The 18,837-nt window shown below is 33.4% G+C and overlaps 1 protein-coding gene and 1 pseudogene across 1 annotated transcript; both read left to right on the top strand.

Annotated features, from left to right (window-relative positions):
- Positions 1 to 2,769: 2,769 nt before the first annotated feature.
- LOC123560804 (procathepsin L-like) lies at positions 2,770 to 11,384 on the top strand (annotated as a pseudogene).
- Positions 11,385 to 13,523: 2,139 nt separating this feature from the next.
- LOC123560393 (uncharacterized) lies at positions 13,524 to 18,720 on the top strand. The gene is made up of 4 exons (XM_045352587.2): positions 13,524 to 14,134; positions 15,360 to 15,470; positions 16,034 to 16,115; positions 16,600 to 18,720. The coding sequence occupies exons 1-4, from the start codon at positions 14,083 to 14,085 to the stop codon at positions 17,990 to 17,992; spliced, it is 1,638 nt and encodes a 545-aa protein (XP_045208522.2). The 5' UTR covers positions 13,524 to 14,082; the 3' UTR covers positions 17,993 to 18,720.
- Positions 18,721 to 18,837: the final 117 nt, after the last annotated feature.

Raw genomic sequence — 18,837 nt, 5'->3', positions numbered from 1 at the left:
TTTAAACAATACAGTTTTGGAATTGTGATTTAGCGTTTACTTAAGTGGTTATTGATAACATTAATTAGAACGGATAAGATCGCTATGTCGGAAAATATTTAGTATATATATTCAACGGAAGACATCATTTTCATATAGAGCCAAAGAGTATTGAAGTTGGTAACGGTTCCAGTATATCAAAAGTCAATAGAAGACTCAAAATGCCAATTACAATTTTCTACACCCAAATGCCTACTGTGTAATAAAGTCAATTAGTTGATGAGGTTATACTGCAGTAATTCGGTCAAAAATGTGCTTCCGTGGTGTGTCGAAAGAAGTCCCTAATAAATAGATCCTAATTTTTCCATTTTTCGCGCATTTGCGCGTAAATCAGGGGCCAAATGGGCATTATTTCACTCGTGGAATGAATTTTACATAAAATAGGACACTTTTCATGCTAATATTCACATGTTTTCGAGTTGTTTACTTGAAAACGAAAGTACAGTGTTTATTCTGCGGACCACTTTCTGAAATGCGGCAATATGAGGGTACCTGACTTCAGTTGACTTGCATTTCACTGCATACTATTATACTATTCAACACCCCTTTTTCGTTTCGTTCTCTTGAAGCAAATTTATGGATATCTTGTGGGAAATAGGTCTACGACGGAGTGAAAATCTAGAAATTGTAACAAAATTGTTCTGAAGTAGCTGAATTTTATATGAAACAAAGAACAATTTCTTTTATTGGTATATAGCCTTGACCATGATACATTAAGTTATACGCTTTGATCACCTGATATATCGGCCTAGTTATACCTATACAGGTCTTAGAAAGGACCAAAATGTAAGATTATGATCTAGATACAAAGCCGATGTATCAAACTGCTGAATACTATGCGATCATCCTTAGCTTTTAACAGACAAAAACCATGTTCTCATGCAAGAAGAACGAATACAAGCCATGAGTGATAAGTGTTAAACATATTAAACACCTTTTTAAAACGGTAGCTTTGAAAACGAGAATATTTCGTATATTTTCTCATTTACAAATAATAACGTCCTCATTATCAAAGAAATAACGTACATAAATTGAACATAATATATATCTAACCCAAAAGGAACATCATATACAAGATAACTTACACTAGTAGTTTTTAAAGCAGCATATATAATTATATCAATGCATAATATGAAAGAAATTCGCGCACAATTTAATTCACATACTTACTTTCACACAAATTATGACACAAAAAATACATACCCATACATGTATGACCTTAAACAGCATAAAAAATTCATACACGTACAAATCATGCAAAATTATGTACACTTACACATTAAACATACCGTATATCATTATATACACATATGACAAAAAAACGCACACAATTTCATATATATGTATTTATATAAAAAAAAATCATATAAAATTACATTCACTTGCGCTTTAAAGAAGAGGTCCATATTTACTGTAGATTCACTTCACAAACGTGTAACTATTTTGGTAGGGAGTCATACAAGAAATATTTCTACCCCAGGCTTTTAGATTCAGAGGAGAAAATTTTCAAAGCTTTCCAGGGAAATCTTAACCCTTGTGGCCGTGACAAATCAAGATAGATTTAATAATCGTAGAGAGTAGACTAATGATCATTCTTAGAAATTATTGCATATAGGCACCAATATTTTTAGCGAGTTTCAGTTTCTAGATGTTTTTGGCAAAGCAAAAGTAGACTAATGATCATTCTTAGAAATTATTGCATATAGGCACCAATATTTTTAGCGAGTTTCAGTTTCTAGATGTTTTTGGCAAAGCAAAATAATTTGAAGAATCTTGCCTGAAGAAATGATTTCAAAAATGAGCCACCGGTTAAGCAGTAGATGTCGATTGGAAATGCTTTCTATCTCAAGCCCTTTTGATCATATTAAATGATAAATCGGAATAATTTCAACAGTCTTGGTAATAAAGGGTCGCCCAAAAAAACAGTATAAAAATTTCAGACAAGCAGTCCCTGACAAGAACAATTTTGAAGTTTCCACTACATGCATATAGGTAAAAGTGGCCACGCCACCCAGCGGCCACGTTTTTTTTTTTCGTCGAATCAGAATTAACAATAAATGAAATAACTATGGTCATCTTAGGAAATTTAGAACGTCATCACGTCCCCCGGAAGCCATGTGTATTGACAAATAGGAATAATTTGAAAAATATCGGCAGAAGAAAAAGTCGACCGTACCGAGATACACGCAAATGATTACTGACAAGTAGTTATTTCTATTTGATTTTCCGGTGCTATACCAATCTGAGCTCTACATAGAATGATATTGTTTTAAAGGGGACAACCTAAGAAAACATTTCTGTAAAGTTTGAATAAAACTGGATGAGATGTCGTTTGAAAGAATTGTTGTCGGACAACGGGCAACAAACGACGAGCAATGCATGACGGGGAACCTTATCTTTAGTACTTTGTGCATAAATGGGCTAAACTTGAATGTACAACAGAAAAAAAAACTCTTACAAAACTGCACGCAAGTGTTACCAACGGAAAAAGGCATTCAAAAATACATACACACATATAACCTGAAAGAAAAGTCAAACGCAACTACAAATACATATAACCTTACAGGAACATTTGAAACAACATATACTTACGACGTTCTGTAAAAATAAAACATACAAAAAATGATATATTTGACGCGTGCATGAATCAAATAAAAGAGAAAAGAGAAAGATTCGCGAAATGTTTTACATATGTGCCAATTAAGTAATTTCAAAATAGCTCTGTCTCAAGAAAAAATGAAGAAAATCCAGTGTGTTAAAATTGTATTAAAAGTGTAGAGAACACAAAGATACCCTTGCGGTACATTATCAGACCCTTCTAAAACTTGTCGGTTTAATAAAATGTTCTCCATTGTAAGGAAGTCTAATGTCTCTAATTTAAATCATTTAAAACTGTGTCAATTTTGATAAGCTAAACTGAATGATAAACGTCACCAAAGTATTTCTATCTTACCTTTGCCTTGTTTCGTGAACTTTTCTGCTAACTTGAGGAATTGTTGAATTGACTGAGATACATTTGACTAAAAAGGTGAGTCTCCGCTCTTTTGTTTAATGTGAAAAAATATACCAGATTTGTTCATCATTTTTGAATAGTTTTGAAAATAGCACTTAAGACAGCCTAGAGATAAATCTAGGTCAATATTTTGACAAACAAGTTTGTTTATATATAAATAAGCCTTCAGTAGCTTCAGTAGCTGGACATTCCAGTTGGTTAGAAAACATTAGTTCGACCAACATTTTGTCTAACGAATAATTCCAGTGAGAAGCATGTAAAGTGAATACCTCAATCCACATCCAGGGAAATGATTGAGACCATGGATGTATCTTGGCGAGTAATATACAATCTGCGACAGTCACTGTAGATAGATAGTGCTTTACGTGCGTCAGTATTTTCATTGATGGTACTCTAATCTAGCGCTGTATTTTACCTCTGAAAACGAGAATAACATACATGGTTAGGAGCTTCCTTAAACATGTACTAATACTTTAAAAGAAATGTAAAACGTAGAAAACTCACGGTAAGTCGATAGGCAGTGCAGGATCGTACAGCTATGCTTCTTAACTTATGCGCTGTAAAACTTTCCTAATTTACTACAGATGATACTTGTACTCAGGTTTGGCTGCTTACTAAGCCCTATCTTGGCATTATTTTTTGATGCCGAGCTTGACGAAGGATGGAGAGCATTTAAACTTGAATATGGAAGACAATTTGACGACCCTGTTGAAAATATTCAAAGGTAACTGTTGCTAATTTACACTGAAAGTACATAATGATAGGATACCTATCTTAATAATTCGCTAGCAAGAGATTTTATTATAACGCTCGTATCTGACATGCGTTCTCAAGTTTTTGTATTGGTATTAATTAATATTTACATAAGCTATGCTCCGGACCTTAATTTACAAGACAAATATTGTTCTTGTACGTGTGTACATGCATTTACAAGCATTTAATCATCTGCAGCTTAACAATCAGACATGTTCCGTAGGCAGCCTCTTAATTAACAAAAATGTACAATGTGGTTTTACTACTTGAGCGATAAGAAGTTTTCTTTGTCTGTTACATGTACAATCTCGGTGACGTCATATAGAAAAACTTTTTTATCACGTTGTATCTGGATGTATAAAGTTTTATTGTGTTGTTTTGATTTTTAATACCGACTAAAATAGTACAGTCATTTATTTTATAAGAAAGAAAAAAAAAACAATCATCATGCAATCCACACGGGCCAACTAATGATAGTTTTTGTTTTACTTATATGTAGGCGTGTTATCTGGGAAAGAATGATGCATTTTATAGAGACTCACAATCGAGAAGCTGCGGCAGGGCTTCATTCGTACACTGTCGGTCCTAATCAATTTAGCGACATGGTAAGAAAAGATAACTCAGTCTGATCTGTCGTTGTAAAACCAACTAAATAGCCAATTACCTTAGCTAACTGTATAAATAACGTTACAGTCAGTGTCACCGCATATTCACGACATCAGAGATTTAAGACGTCATTGTTTGTAATTATGGCGATTTCTGTTGCTGGTACCGCATACCATGGTATATTTTAGACCAGAAATACCTTTTCGTAATTGCGATAATCGTAGAGTGCTGGTTCCAATCTCAAACATTAGACCTGTTGTCATTCAGACCAAAACTGGTTTTGGTATTATTTCATTTAATTTCTTTTATTTTCTAGGTTTTCTGTATCTTTCTTCTAGGAAAGGTAACAGATGCTCTGGCCTTATTGCAAAAAGAACAGTCACATCACAGGCTGTTGATTGTATGTTTATTGGCTGTTTTGACAACTGTGAATTAAGGATTTGTACCGACAGAAACAAATCGACACTCACCACATGTTAATTTATGATACAGTCGTTACATTTGCTCTTGTGCTGTCTACAAATACATCTGTACTTTCTGCATTTCAGACAACGGAGGAATTTATCTCTACAATGAATGGTTTTAACGAGACTTTGGACCTAAATAAAAATGTCCGTCAGATGTACTCGCCACCAAAGGACATCAGAATAGAAAACTACAACACAACAGTGGATTGGAGACTTAATGGGTATGTTACAGACATAAAGGATCAGGTAAATAAATCTACGAGAAGATCGATTAGAAGCATAAAATACAAACAAGCAAAACCATGACATATTTGGTTGTTTAATTGCGTTCTGTGCTTCAAAAGGATCTTTTCACAAATTTTGTTAAGTATCACAACAGAGGTTGTAAAAATTGAACTCACTCTTGTTATATTTTCTGGCCCTTTGTGATCATGGAAAACATTCATTCTTACTCTGATAGAATTCAGTTAAAGCCTGTGTTTGGGGCGTGAGGGGTGTTGCAAATTGAATTTCCTCTCATTAACAGACTCAATCAAACCGATTTTTTGATTGCTTGCGTTCTATGCTTCCAAAGGATGTTTTAATTGAGTCTGCTCGTGAGAGTAATAAAATGCACCTCGTACCGCACACTGCCTGGCACAGGCTTAACCGAATATCATTGAACGGACTATGTGATACCTAATACAAGCGACACTTGTATATACAAACTAAGGTCTGAGTAAGTTTTCACTTTTCTTTGAAAAAATAAATAAAATGCACAACAAAATCTGCACGAATTGTATTTGTCTACAGCTTTTTGAATATTTTAGAGAGATTGTTAATGTTAATAAGAGGAGGCTCTATATTTTCCACGTCGTTCTATTTTCAAAACAATAGTTTTAGTATCCGCATGCTATACATGTATCACATATAGTCTCGGACGTTATTCTGGTTATATATATTTCACAGTTGTTTTAATTATGCAAGCCTTCGTCTAGACAAACGTAAATTGAAATATTTAAATGAAACTTTAAAGGGACTGGGACTAACCTATACATTTTAGGCGAAAAATAATTTCTCTCAAAAATTCATAAAAAGTGAGTATTCTTAAAGTGACTGGTGGTACAAACTTATTGACATAAGATTTTTGCAAGATATTCTTACAAATTACCCAAAACATTGTGCCAAAGGTAGTAATCCGTTGCAACGCTTTTGAAATAATGCAAAATAAATTACATTCTTCTTGCGTTTTTACCAATATCTAACTTTATTTTCATCCAATTCATCATTTTTAGTGCCACATATACATTTTATGCCAAACTTGCTGAAAATTAACATGATAAAAGTTTTCACCCAAACAGTGGTCGAGTAGCTTTAAGTGGGGACCATACGCTGCTTTTCATGGAATTGCATTCTGTATTATTGAAGGTGCAATGTACACTGCCGTGTGAACACATCTGCGGATGTCTCGAAATTGTGTTTTTGTACTCGTAACATGTGCAAATATTGAGTTCTGTTCAACATTGGGCTAGAGGTTGTTGGGGTAGCTTGTATTTCCCCTACCGTCCGTGAACAGGCACGGTCAGTCCGAGTCTTCAACATTTTCATTGTGTCGTGTTGAGCGATGTGTGGGGTTTCCACTTTTTATTGTGCCTATATTCTTCAGTTTACTGTATAGTAATTTTCGCTTTAGCAAAGGAATGTTTCTTGTTTTACTGTAATAGAAATCCACTTTATATGGTACCAAGGTCTTGCACATTTCATTGCCACTCAAGAACAGACTCTGCTATTATGTTGTTTTGATTGTGTGCTTTGCCTTCAAAAGATCTATCCGCAGATACTATTACAACAGCTGTCTTTTAAGTGTCGTGTGGCTGCTGTAAAACGTATCTCACCACACTTGCACTCAGTGTTGTTATATTTTCTGGTCCATTGGGATTATGGAAAACATTCAATTTTACTGTAATATAATTCCGCTTAAGCCGGAAGGGAGCTTGAGGGGGATGTTGCACAATTCATTACCTGTCATGACAACATTCAATCAAGAGTCTGCTATTATGTTGCTTGGTCCCATGGATCTTTTCAAAGATTTTGTTAAGTATCGTGATTTTCATAAATATTAGATTATTTTGAGATCCATATAATATACGAAATTTCTTTCTGTATTCTCTTTGTTATGAAAACCAAAATCTGACATTTTTTGAAATCCCAAATCTGACATTTTTTGAAAATCAAAATCTGATATTTTTTGAAAACCAAAATCTGATACTTTTTTTTTCACAACGTCAAATAATGTACATATTTGCTAAATTTAGATGCTAATAAACATAACCTTTATGTACACAAATGCATAGGGATTATGCGGTTCCGGTTATGCATTTTCCACTACTGGATCATAGGAAGGCCAACATTTCAGGGCAACAGGAAATCTTGTCTCACTTTCAGAGCAAAACATAGTTGACTGCTCCTTTACACAAGGTATGACAGCGCATATTATTTCTTTTGCTTTAAACAATATTTTATCAATCACAATTCATTAACAACATGTACATAATATTATATCAAAAGCATACAGGATTGAGTAGGAAGCTATAAGCTTATTTGAAACTCTCCTACTTTTGATATCAGAGGCTTGGATGGAATAAATTCTGGACGTCATTTGAATCTTATTCTTCGATTTGAATCGCTTTCAACTTAGAATACCATGTTAAAAACGTCAATATGGCTGTGTTCAACAAGTTAAGCCTTTTCACCCAGAACTTAATAATTACAACAAAATGTCCCCTATTTTTGTCATTTCGCATCATAGCCTGATTCATATGTATGCATTAAACGTATGTGAACCGGTAATCACTCATCACTCGTTTTAACCTATAACAAAGTAGGCAAATATTCGGAAGACGTCGTGAAAATATATTATCACGTGTAGTCTACAAAAAAAAAACAATAGCCTGCAAGGAATATTTCTGATTTATGTGCAAAAGGAAAAATTTAACTGTATAATCGCACATTAAAATGGTGTTGTATGTGTACTGACATGTAACAATCATGTAATATTCTTTAAGTTACGGGAGAGATATTAAACCGTTACATGTTTTCCGTTTCCTGTAAATGTAAAGTAATTTTTCTACCAATAGTATATACAAACAAAATGTATGTTATAATTGGAAAATATTTTTCTGTAGGTAACATGGGATGTAACGGAGGTAACATGAACAAAGCGTTTCAATACTTAAAAGAAAACGGAGGTATAGACAGTGAAAAGTCTTACCCATATACACAAAGTGTAAGTGAATATAACGCTATTCATGCTTCTTTTTTATGACTTTTTCTTTGCGTTTATCTCTAACAAGTCTTAGATAATATTTTTTTCATTGCAGTTCAGCGTTCGTTTGATATTTGAAAATATACCTATCATAGGTATGAATTGTTATAAGGTTTAAATGAAATTGTGTGTATGTACACTGTATTTTATACCAGTTTTCCTCTTTTAATAAGCGATGCCTAATATGTACTACACTGTATGCATGTCCGACCAATACGTTTCCATAATGGATTCACTGCATTCCGCATCGGAAGATGCGACAACTTCGGTTATTATGTTATATATATATTATATATATACACACGTATATAAAAACTAATAAAAGAATCCATAAAAAATTCAACGTCAGTAATTACAAAGACGAAGCAAAAATAGAATAAAAATATTATTTTACAATGTCCTGTGCAAAAGAGATATATATTTTGAGGCAGTACTATAGGGTATTTATAAGCAAGAATTTCTGAAGCAATAACACAGCCATAACAAGTACAAAACACGATTGGTACTAATCATTTAAGATAATATTATATGAGTAAACGAGCTAAATAAAATCATAAAATGTGAGACTCTGCCTTTTATTGAACGAGGTTAATAAATTCAACATGGAGATATACTTATGTAATAGTCTCTATACCCTTCCGTACCCTCGTTGCAGTGGATCCCATGAAGAATGAGGTCGAAAGTGATAAAGAGAAGTTGTAGAATTTGCTTCACAATCGACATAAAATAAATTAGTGTAAAAAATGGAAAGACACAAATGTAGTAGTATTCTTAGCTTTTCTAATTGAAATTTCTTCTTTCTTTACCTATTACAGACTAGGTCAAATCTACCAATCTAAACTATACGTAGAACGACGTCAACGTCGAAGCATTTTATTAAAATTACATGTATATAATGGCTTATTTTCAACCCCACGACTTGAAACACGCGATAATTACCGGTAGATTAATAAAAATATTTACATTATTTAACAAGCAATGTTCACCCTATAAAAAAGAGCAAACGTATTTTTATTGATCTGTCCAACTGACACGTTATCCCAAATGATTAGTAGATATTTGTTAACAGGTAGGCAAATGCAACATCAAAGTGAAACATAACGGAGCAAACATGACAGCCTGCAAAAACATTCTGCAAGGTTCAGAGAGGGACCTTCAAATTGCTGTAGCTCTTGAAGGACCAGTGTCTGTGGCCGTCGATGCAAGTCAGAGAGGTTTCCAAAGTTACAAGTATGTACAACTGAAATGTATAACTAATAATTTTGCAGAAAGTTTCAATGTCTCCCTTCCTATTGAAAGGTGACATATAAATTATGTTTTTCATTCTGTCTTTTACCAAGTTTATCTCTATAGTTCTGCTGATTTTATTTACATAAAAAATAGTAAAAATGTGACCGTTTTCGCTATTTATATTTTAGCAAAATCAGTCCCAATGTCAGCTATTTTCAATTTGCACTATTTTTGTGATTTTGCACATGTGTATAAAGTCAGAGGTATATTTTTAGTAAATATTCAACTTATAATTTCACTCGGCGATATATGACCATTTTGTGTCGATTCGCCGTAAAACCCAACTCACTCACTATAATTTCAAGCTGTTTTAATTGGGAGATATTTCGCAACCAAAGTATCACAAGAAAATATTTTCATCTGACGCCATTAAAGACTTTAAGTGTGACTTGACTAACAGGCCATTTGTAGAAAACGACATCCGAATGAAAATATTTGCGACAGTTTTCTATAGGTCAGGCATTTATGACGACCCGAAATGTACACGCACACTTGACCATGCTGTGCTGATTGTGGGGTATGGGACTGAAGGCGGCAAAGACTACTGGCTGGTCAAAAATAGGTACGATTGTTTATCTAAATACATAATGCGTAATTTAACAATAAACAATACATTTTCATAATATTCATTGACAAATAGATCTATACTGACTGGCGAGAAAATATCGGCATATAGTCTTGTATTATAGATACAGTTGGCTTAAGTTTGTTCATACGTGCAAAAACTCACATATTTACATAGATGAGTAACTGAATACAGTCAAAAACGAGATGTCAAGTTTATCATGTCAACTAGTACAGTTTAACAAGTTTTTATGGTTTGATAAATTATTTCATATATTGAACAAAAATAGGAGACATAATATTGCTATGTACATATCTTATTTACATACAAAGACATGTTTATTTCGTTATAGTTGGGGCACAAAATGGGGCGATAAAGGATATATAAAGATGTCAAGGAACAACAAAAACCAGTGTGGAATCGCCAATACAGCAAGCTTTCCGATGGTTTGAACGAAGAAGAGGTTTGAGTAAAGAAGAATTCCATTTAAAGGTGTAGTAATTGATACCGTTTCAACACAACATTTGTGATTAAAAGTTTCGGGTCAATATTTTTGGGTTGACTTTATTTTATCTACGGCTTAGAAACGGTATAATTTGAAGCAAGTTTAATGTCCACATACGCGATTACTTCAGAATATTAAGGTAATGGACCCGTATTGATAATAGGCAATATTCGTACCCTCTGTATTCGGCCATAGCAGAAACGCATTTTTCATAGCTACCGGAGAATGTCGAAAGTGCATACAGCGAACACGTAAATAAACGGAAATTGCCGATGATCATTACCGGTCCACTACCTTAAACATACTTAAAATAAAAAAATATTCTCACTAAAATGTGACATTTTATAGTAAATACGGTACTGCTTCAATTCGAAAGGAATTTCTGTTTTGACAGTAAATATTCATATAGGTCTATTCAACCCGGCCTTCTTTAAATGTGCCTTATTTATGTTATAATTCTATTGATTTATTAGCAACTGTTGTACATTTTGACGATGTATTTAAAAAAGTGATACAGACTTGCATATGACAATACAACAGCGATAATTATGTTGCTGGCGCTGCTTGTGTCGATGATCAATGTAGATATACTTCTGTAATGAAACTCTGTACATTACGCACTGACTGTACGCGACTTCTGCATTCTGGATTTCGGCATTATACAGTTATTACGAAAAAAAAGACATGAGCGCATTAAGCTACATCGGGCATAGAAAAATAGAGAGAGAAAAATACTGTCGAACTTAAAAACAGTATTCTTTTCTACATTTTTTTGGATAAATTATGCAGTTGAAACTCGACAACTTGAACTCGCATATCTCAAAGTTCCGGGTGTCTCGCAGACATTTTTAAGTCCTGTCCCGAAAATACGATAAGAAAATATCATTTAAGGTCGAATTACGGTTATCACGAAGTTAAACGTTCGATCCCACGGAATATCGAGTTTCAACGGTATTTGCAATAAGAGTTATTGCAAGTTACTTCTATTTACACTGTAACCATTTAAGCCAATCATTTCATTTTTTACCTGAATCAGAACATGCATAATGACTGCACAAATTCAGTTTGAAAAATAACAAGAAATTGTCTGATTAACCCTTAGCCTGCTGCAGGCGAATTTAAAAGCCTTTGCAAACAGCTTGGAACCAGATCAGACGCCGATTAAATCGGCGTCTGATCAGGTTCCAAGCTGTTTGCTACTCTGACAATATTTCTTCCAATTTTGGAGCAAATTGAATGAACTTTACAATTTTAGCAGACGACATTTCCAGCAGACGACAATTTATCTAGCATGCTAAAGATTAAATAGCCGCTGAAAACCCGATGAGGACTGATACACCATATTACGACTTCTGTGTTTTCTTTTTGTCTTTACTAGTATTTTCTTTCACACAAAATCATGAATAATTTGGATGGGAGCTATCAAATTTATCATAATTCTATAGATGCAATCTTTATCGGCCAAATTCTATATATTTGAGTCATTTATAGCCCACGTTATTTTAGATATGATCTTTTATGCTTAATGGTTCAAAAGAGATAAACTCCTGACCATGCGGATACTTTCAAACAATTTCCTCCGGGCTAAAACAATGTTATTCATACGTAAAACAGTAATATGTCATAAGTCATTGAGAACAACTTGTAAACATTAATCGGATCACCTTTTATCATTAGCAGGAATCTGAAAGAATGCAGTAATATTATATCAAAAGCATAATATTAAAAAATGGTCATGTTGTTATGATTTTGTTTTCCCTGTGTTTAACTTTAAGAACTATTCAATGATACAAAAGTTATACGTTAAATATTTAAAACGAAAATCAAAAATTATAAATATATTTATCATTAATTTTGATCAAAATGAGAAAAAAAATGCACGATGTCGTACATGTACTGCGCTGTATTACTGTATTTTACTTCTGTTCCAATTCTTATATTAACGATTTTTCAAAGAACCATAAATGGGATTTAATATAACCATCATAATAATTAGTGAGAGAAAAAAAAATGGGAACCGCATTTTGGCGTATTCGAATAGTTCTTAGAAATATAGTTTAGTACGCAGAGCATTTTTAGATTTTCTGTCTGAAGGTCTGTGTCACCAAAGTTGACATTTTGGTACAAATTTCTTCATGTACTAACTGCATGGGAAAATTAATCATAAATAATAATATTTTAATTCTCATTTTCATATGATTTGACAGTGTGTCTCATTAAAATTATATTTCTTGCATAAAACATGATTCGTACTTTTCTTTAGATTTTCATTCAGTAGAGTTTTTTTTTTCGAGAAAAGATATGCATGGGAACTGTATATAGTTTTTCTATTTCTATTCAATGCCAGTTATTTAGTGTTATCTTATATATGTCAATATTTTGGTTAGTAATCTGAAACGGTTACATTCGTTTTCTTCCTGCTTCCGTTTATGAAAAAAAGTTTAAAATTAACGAATCCGGTTGTATATTCATGCCATGTATCGGTAAATATATAAAAAAAAGATAAATATCAGCAGGTAATTCGCGTGCATAATTTGTTGTTGACCAGGGGTCATTTGTTGATTTTATCATCATTACTTCAATGACCCCGACAATAAAACAATAGAAAACATAAAATGCCTTTGGCATGTAAATACGCATGCGCTTAAACTTTTGCCAAGCCTGTTTGCGCCCACATTGATTTTTGTAAGTTTGATTCAGAGGCAAGAAGAAACAGCCTAAGCCTAGTAAGAAATTCACGCCAATCTCAAGTTTGTTTCGAAGATGTTTCTTCCTCGGGAATTTCGAAAGTAATAGTATTGCGGAATTAACAATAACGAAAATGGAACGTATTTTATTTTGTGGACTACTTTTCACTTTTCTTGGCGCATCCCAATGTTACACAGAAGAAGATATCAAAGGTAAGAAAGTAGGAATGATTAAAATACTTTTTTAAAAATATCAAATGCGTATACTCGCTAAGAGTACTTTAAAATGATCAGTACAGTAAAATATATAAAAAGTACGACTTTTGAAGTGATTTATTCTATAGATTAAAAGGCAATTTCTGGGAAGATTAAAAAATGAGTGAGCAGGACTTTCAGTAACGTTTTACGTTAATTTGTATGATGGCCTTCAAATAACATAGCGGCCGTTCTTGTAAAACCTTAGCAAAATGTTTATCTGTTCGTGTTGTTTGAACGGATGCTAGGGCGACCATTGTTATAACAAACTGAAAAAAATATAATGTTGGCACTAACTCTGCTCGGAAAATGTTCCTTATCAGGTAAAATGGTATAATATAAAAATAAAAACAAATATTTTACACTTCAGTATTGCAACTTTCAGAATTCTGATATAGACAATGCAAGATCTCTTTTTCTTTTGTCTTCGGCAGCCTGTAAGGATGATGCGTTTGGTGTGGTCACATGCACAAGTGTCAGTTTCTATAGGGAGTGTACTGTACCTGGTGCTGTACACGTTCACGCCATAAAACTTAACAGGAACTTTACACGTGCAAATTGCGAGTTCCAGAAGACCTTTGGTTATCGTGGCAATGCAATGTGGGTGACAAGTGGCTGCAGCGGAGAATTCTTTTTATGCTACGAAAAAGGTGTGTATTAGACATTCTTAGCTTTTATATTTAGTATTGTAGAGGATTTCTAAAATCTTAAAACATATACTTATAACTTAAAATCGATATGACGCGACGGGAATATAAGATACAATGTATATACATACTTACTAATAGTTTATATACGCTACGACCTAGCCATAAAAATTAAATGTACTTTCTCAATTTATATACATGTAACTTAATATATATTCTACGACTGTGCCATACAATGTACTTTCTTACTGTAATATACAAGGAATTAATATATATTCTACGACCGAGCCATAAATTGACTTTCTTACTGTAATATACAAATATCTTAATGTATATGCTAAGACCGAGCTATCAAAATGTACATTCTTACTGTAATATACAAATATCTTAACATATATGCTACGACCGAGCAATAAAATGTACTTTCTTACTGAAATATACAAAGAGCTTAATATATATGCTACGACCGAGCCATCAAAATGTACTTTCTTACTGTAATATACAAAGATTTTAATATATATGCTACGACCGAGCCATCAAAATGTACTTTTTTACTGTAATATACAAAGAGCTTAATATATATGCTACGACCGAGCCATCAAAATGTACTTTTTTACTGTAATATACAAAGAGCTTAATATATATGCTACGACCGAGCCATCAAAATGTTGTTTCTTACGTTATATACATATGATACTACCGAGCAGTAAAATGTACTTTCTTACTTTATATACAGATAGCTTAATATATATTATACGACCGAGCCATAAAACGTTGTTTTTTTTTACTTTGTATACAAATAGCTTTTTTCAGGCACTACGACGGAGATTTGAAATAAAGTTCTTTGCTTCTACGTACAAAGACGCTTAGACTGAGCTATACCAGATATTTCATTCACTATATATGCAAAAACGTTTATGTACATGTATGCTACGACTGAGCTATAAAATGCATATTCTTACTTTATATGCATATACCAGACGTAGATACAAAACAACGTTCTTCGCTTTTATATACAAATACATAACCAATTGTCCCCAACCTTTCTATGCAAAATGTTTATATATGCTATGGCCGAGATATAAAATGTACTTTCTTTATAATACGAAAAGCCATTATACACGATGATAAATCTGTGAAATAAACTTCCAGGTTTTTATTAACAGAAAGTTTATGTATTTGAATACTTTACCTGTGTAAACTATATATTTCTATTTTGTGACTTTAGACTCAGAGCCAACTAGGAAACCAGAGACAACTGTGACGTCACGCCCGGTTAAACCAACAGAACCAATTGCTGTTGCAGTAGTCAGTTCATCATCCCTTGAGAAAAATAATGGTAAGTTATTTGCAGATAACAGTAGGTTATTTGCAGTAAAGTTAAGGAGTTCAGATATACAAAATAGAAAAATAAAGGAGAAAGAAAATTATTGAAATCACATTTACCTGGATATTAATAAATACAAAAATAAAGCACTATAACTGATTTAAACAGTAGATTGTCATGTAGCATGTTTTATATGTACACGTATCACACTGTATCATGAAATATATGAATATTAGAGAAACAGAGTCAAAAAGCTTATTTAAACAAAAAATTGAATATAAAGTGTTCAACGTTTGATTTAGATATGGCTAGTGATATATCAATACATTTTGTTAACGCCCACAAATTAAAAGATTGAAATTAGAATATACTATATGCGAGTCTGTGTTCTTTTGGCTTTAATCCGTGCAAGACATATATAAAAACAGTCATATTATTTATGAGTTTATTACAAAAATAGTCACAGGATGATATACAAAATAATGCTATATCAGGCTAAGACAAGTAGTTTTAAAATGAGCAAAACCAATCCTAATGGCAATATCCGAATACATGATTTCCGTTTTCTATTACAGTTTGGATCTATATTATAGTTGCTTCCTGCGTTATTCTACTTGTCGGCTTTGGTCTCATCGTCGGCTGTGTTGTCAAAAGACGGTATGTTATAGGTATCACCGAGCTTTCATATTATAAAGTTCAACATCTGTCTGTAAAAAATGAACATGAAACAATTCAGCTTGCCTAGAATTGTCGTTCTTTAAATGCCGCCCACAAATTATAATCGGGCTAGAATTGAAGAAATACAATAGATAATTATATTTATACACATACGCACTATTTAATAATTTCTACAGAAAATGGATGTTGAAAATGCCTTAACTGATATATTATGTTTTCGTCGCATTCTATAGATATTAATACAACCTAAGCATATTTGATTTATTCTGAAAATCCGAAAGTTATTTAAGTTATATAAAGTAATTATTCTTTCTTGCATGGTCTAAACGAAAGAAAAATAACTTAGTCTTCACGATACCTAAATAAAAATCGACCTCAGTTAGAAAACTTAAACGATAGCTTTTTTTTTTTTTTTAAATTATCTTTCGCCATCAAACATATAATTATCAATATTTTCTTACAGCCAACAGAACGACAAATCCAGACAACTTGCTGAGAAACGGCAGATCAGAATAGAACTGAAAGAACATCGCGAAAATATGGAGGAAAACGGTGTTACCATGGTAATGCCATTGGCAAATAGGTCGCTTTCTCTAGAATCTATTAATTATGGTGATGCAATTAATTACAGTTATGGTAATAGATATGAATACGATAAAGACGGCTCTGTGTGTTCTAGTCAGAGTTCTCATTCCGGGATGACGTCATTGTCCGCGCGCACAACCGGATATTTAATGAAAACGAGGCCGAGTTTTCACGGTAGCATGAGACGCATGCAAAATGGAATTCTTAAGAAAGGAATAAGTACACCAGATATAAGTGTCCTTGGTAAAATGTATTGTGAAGCCAATATGAACTCTAAACACCAAAGAGGATCGTTACGAAGGCAAAGCAAGAACTCTTTGGTACGCGGTAGTCAAAGTAGCTTGGAAAGTGTCCGGGAAGTGTGTAGCAAATATCAGGTTTTCGATATACCTTTAGAAAAGAAATTGCAACAGCAATACAGAAGGCCTTCCAAATACAATACTGTCAGTTTCGGTGTTGGAAGCAGTCAAAGAACTTATGACAGTAGAATATATTCACCTCCGGAGAATGCTTCTCGTAAATATAGCACTGTCGGCTTTGCCGGAAGTGCTTCAGAACGCGCATACAGGAACAGCATAAGGAGCCTACCCGGAAGTAGTAGAAGTAGTTGTAGGAAAATAACAAGAGCGATTGTTCATTCACGGACTCCAAGTGTGAAAGACTCACCTGCACGCACAGTGAACAAAAATGAAATTGTAAGTGAAGAAAGCGGTTCTCATGGAATAAAAGTGCAACAAAATTCTAAATATACTCGTAACTTGGAGATGAATCCAGAGAAGCTTCATAAAACTAATTCTACATATGACATTCCACGTGATACTCAGTACCATGATCCTACCTCTTTGATTGTTAGATCAAAATCTCCTGAGCCCGCACAAAGACTCAGTGTAAAATCTGAAAGGCCAGAGAGTCCAGTTGTAACAATATCAAAACCTGAAAGTATTTATGAAATTGTTGATAAGCTCAAAGTTAACAAACCAGTCATTCTTCCGAAACCTAAGCTACTTCCTAAACCGAATACTGCAAATGCTATTTATGCCACTGTTAATAAGAGTTATTTTAAAGCTGCGTCAAGGGCAGAAAGGAAAGATTACGTCATTAATACCACTACTGATGTCGTATCATTAGAGGACGACGAAGATGATGCAGTTTCCGCAGAAAGAGAAAGCCAATATGCAAGACTCGAAGCTTTTAAACCAGCATCTGTGTTTGCAATGCCGGTACCATCAATGAATGTGCCTGGCGTATCGACTGGTACAACAAATATCTAATATTCAATATACTGTCTATGCGTATAAATAGATCTAGAGCTATGTTGTTGTTTTTTTCCGTTTCTATTTCTTTTTTGTATTTATATAAGTGATTTATTCTTTTTCTATTGTACATGTATATATCAACTTACGGAAAAGATAAAAACTTACTATTATAATTGTCATACATAATGCATTGCAATGTTTAATATACGTAATGTTTGTGCCTAAAAGCGTATGTATTATTCGCAAATAAAGTGCAAATAAAGTATTTTAACAACTCATTAATGTATATCTGTGAAATAATCTTACCCAAACGCGACAAGCAGCATTTTCGTAATGGATATTTTACGAGTGTAATGAATCGATAGGACTTGAAGCTTTAACATTTGATTGGTTAATGGTCCTTCATACATACAGATGTAAAAGTTGTATTTATATTAAATGGTTATTCCTTTCATCTACAATTCTCTGTTGTCTCATATCGTTCATGGCAGAATTCACAGAATCTCAACATATTGATATCATTGCACCCCTTATGTTAAAAGGGCCTCCGTGGCTGGGTGGCCAAAGTTCGTTGGCTTTGAATCATATGACTGTTCAAAACACCATTTGTGTATCCAGCTGGGTTGTGATAGGTCAGCGGTTCTACCAAGTTACCTGCAAATGAATGTCTGCAGGGATAAAGCCGGTATTTCCTTATCAATTAAAAGGATCTATATCAAAGATTAGAGTTTCTACTTGTAACATCTAATGGCGATCGTAACTTCTTGTCCTTTGGGATTTAAAGTTTAAATGTATAATACTGTTCTAGCGCTAAGGGCCGTGAGGGGTGATTAACTCGGGATCATTTCCTTTATAAAAAG

The sequence above is a fragment of the Mercenaria mercenaria genome, chromosome 10, assembly GCF_021730395.1.
Source record: "Mercenaria mercenaria strain notata chromosome 10, MADL_Memer_1, whole genome shotgun sequence".
NCBI lineage: Eukaryota > Metazoa > Mollusca > Bivalvia > Venerida > Veneridae > Mercenaria > Mercenaria mercenaria.
Note: the sequence above shows the minus strand (reverse complement) of the source record. Positions and strands in the feature narration are given on the sequence as shown.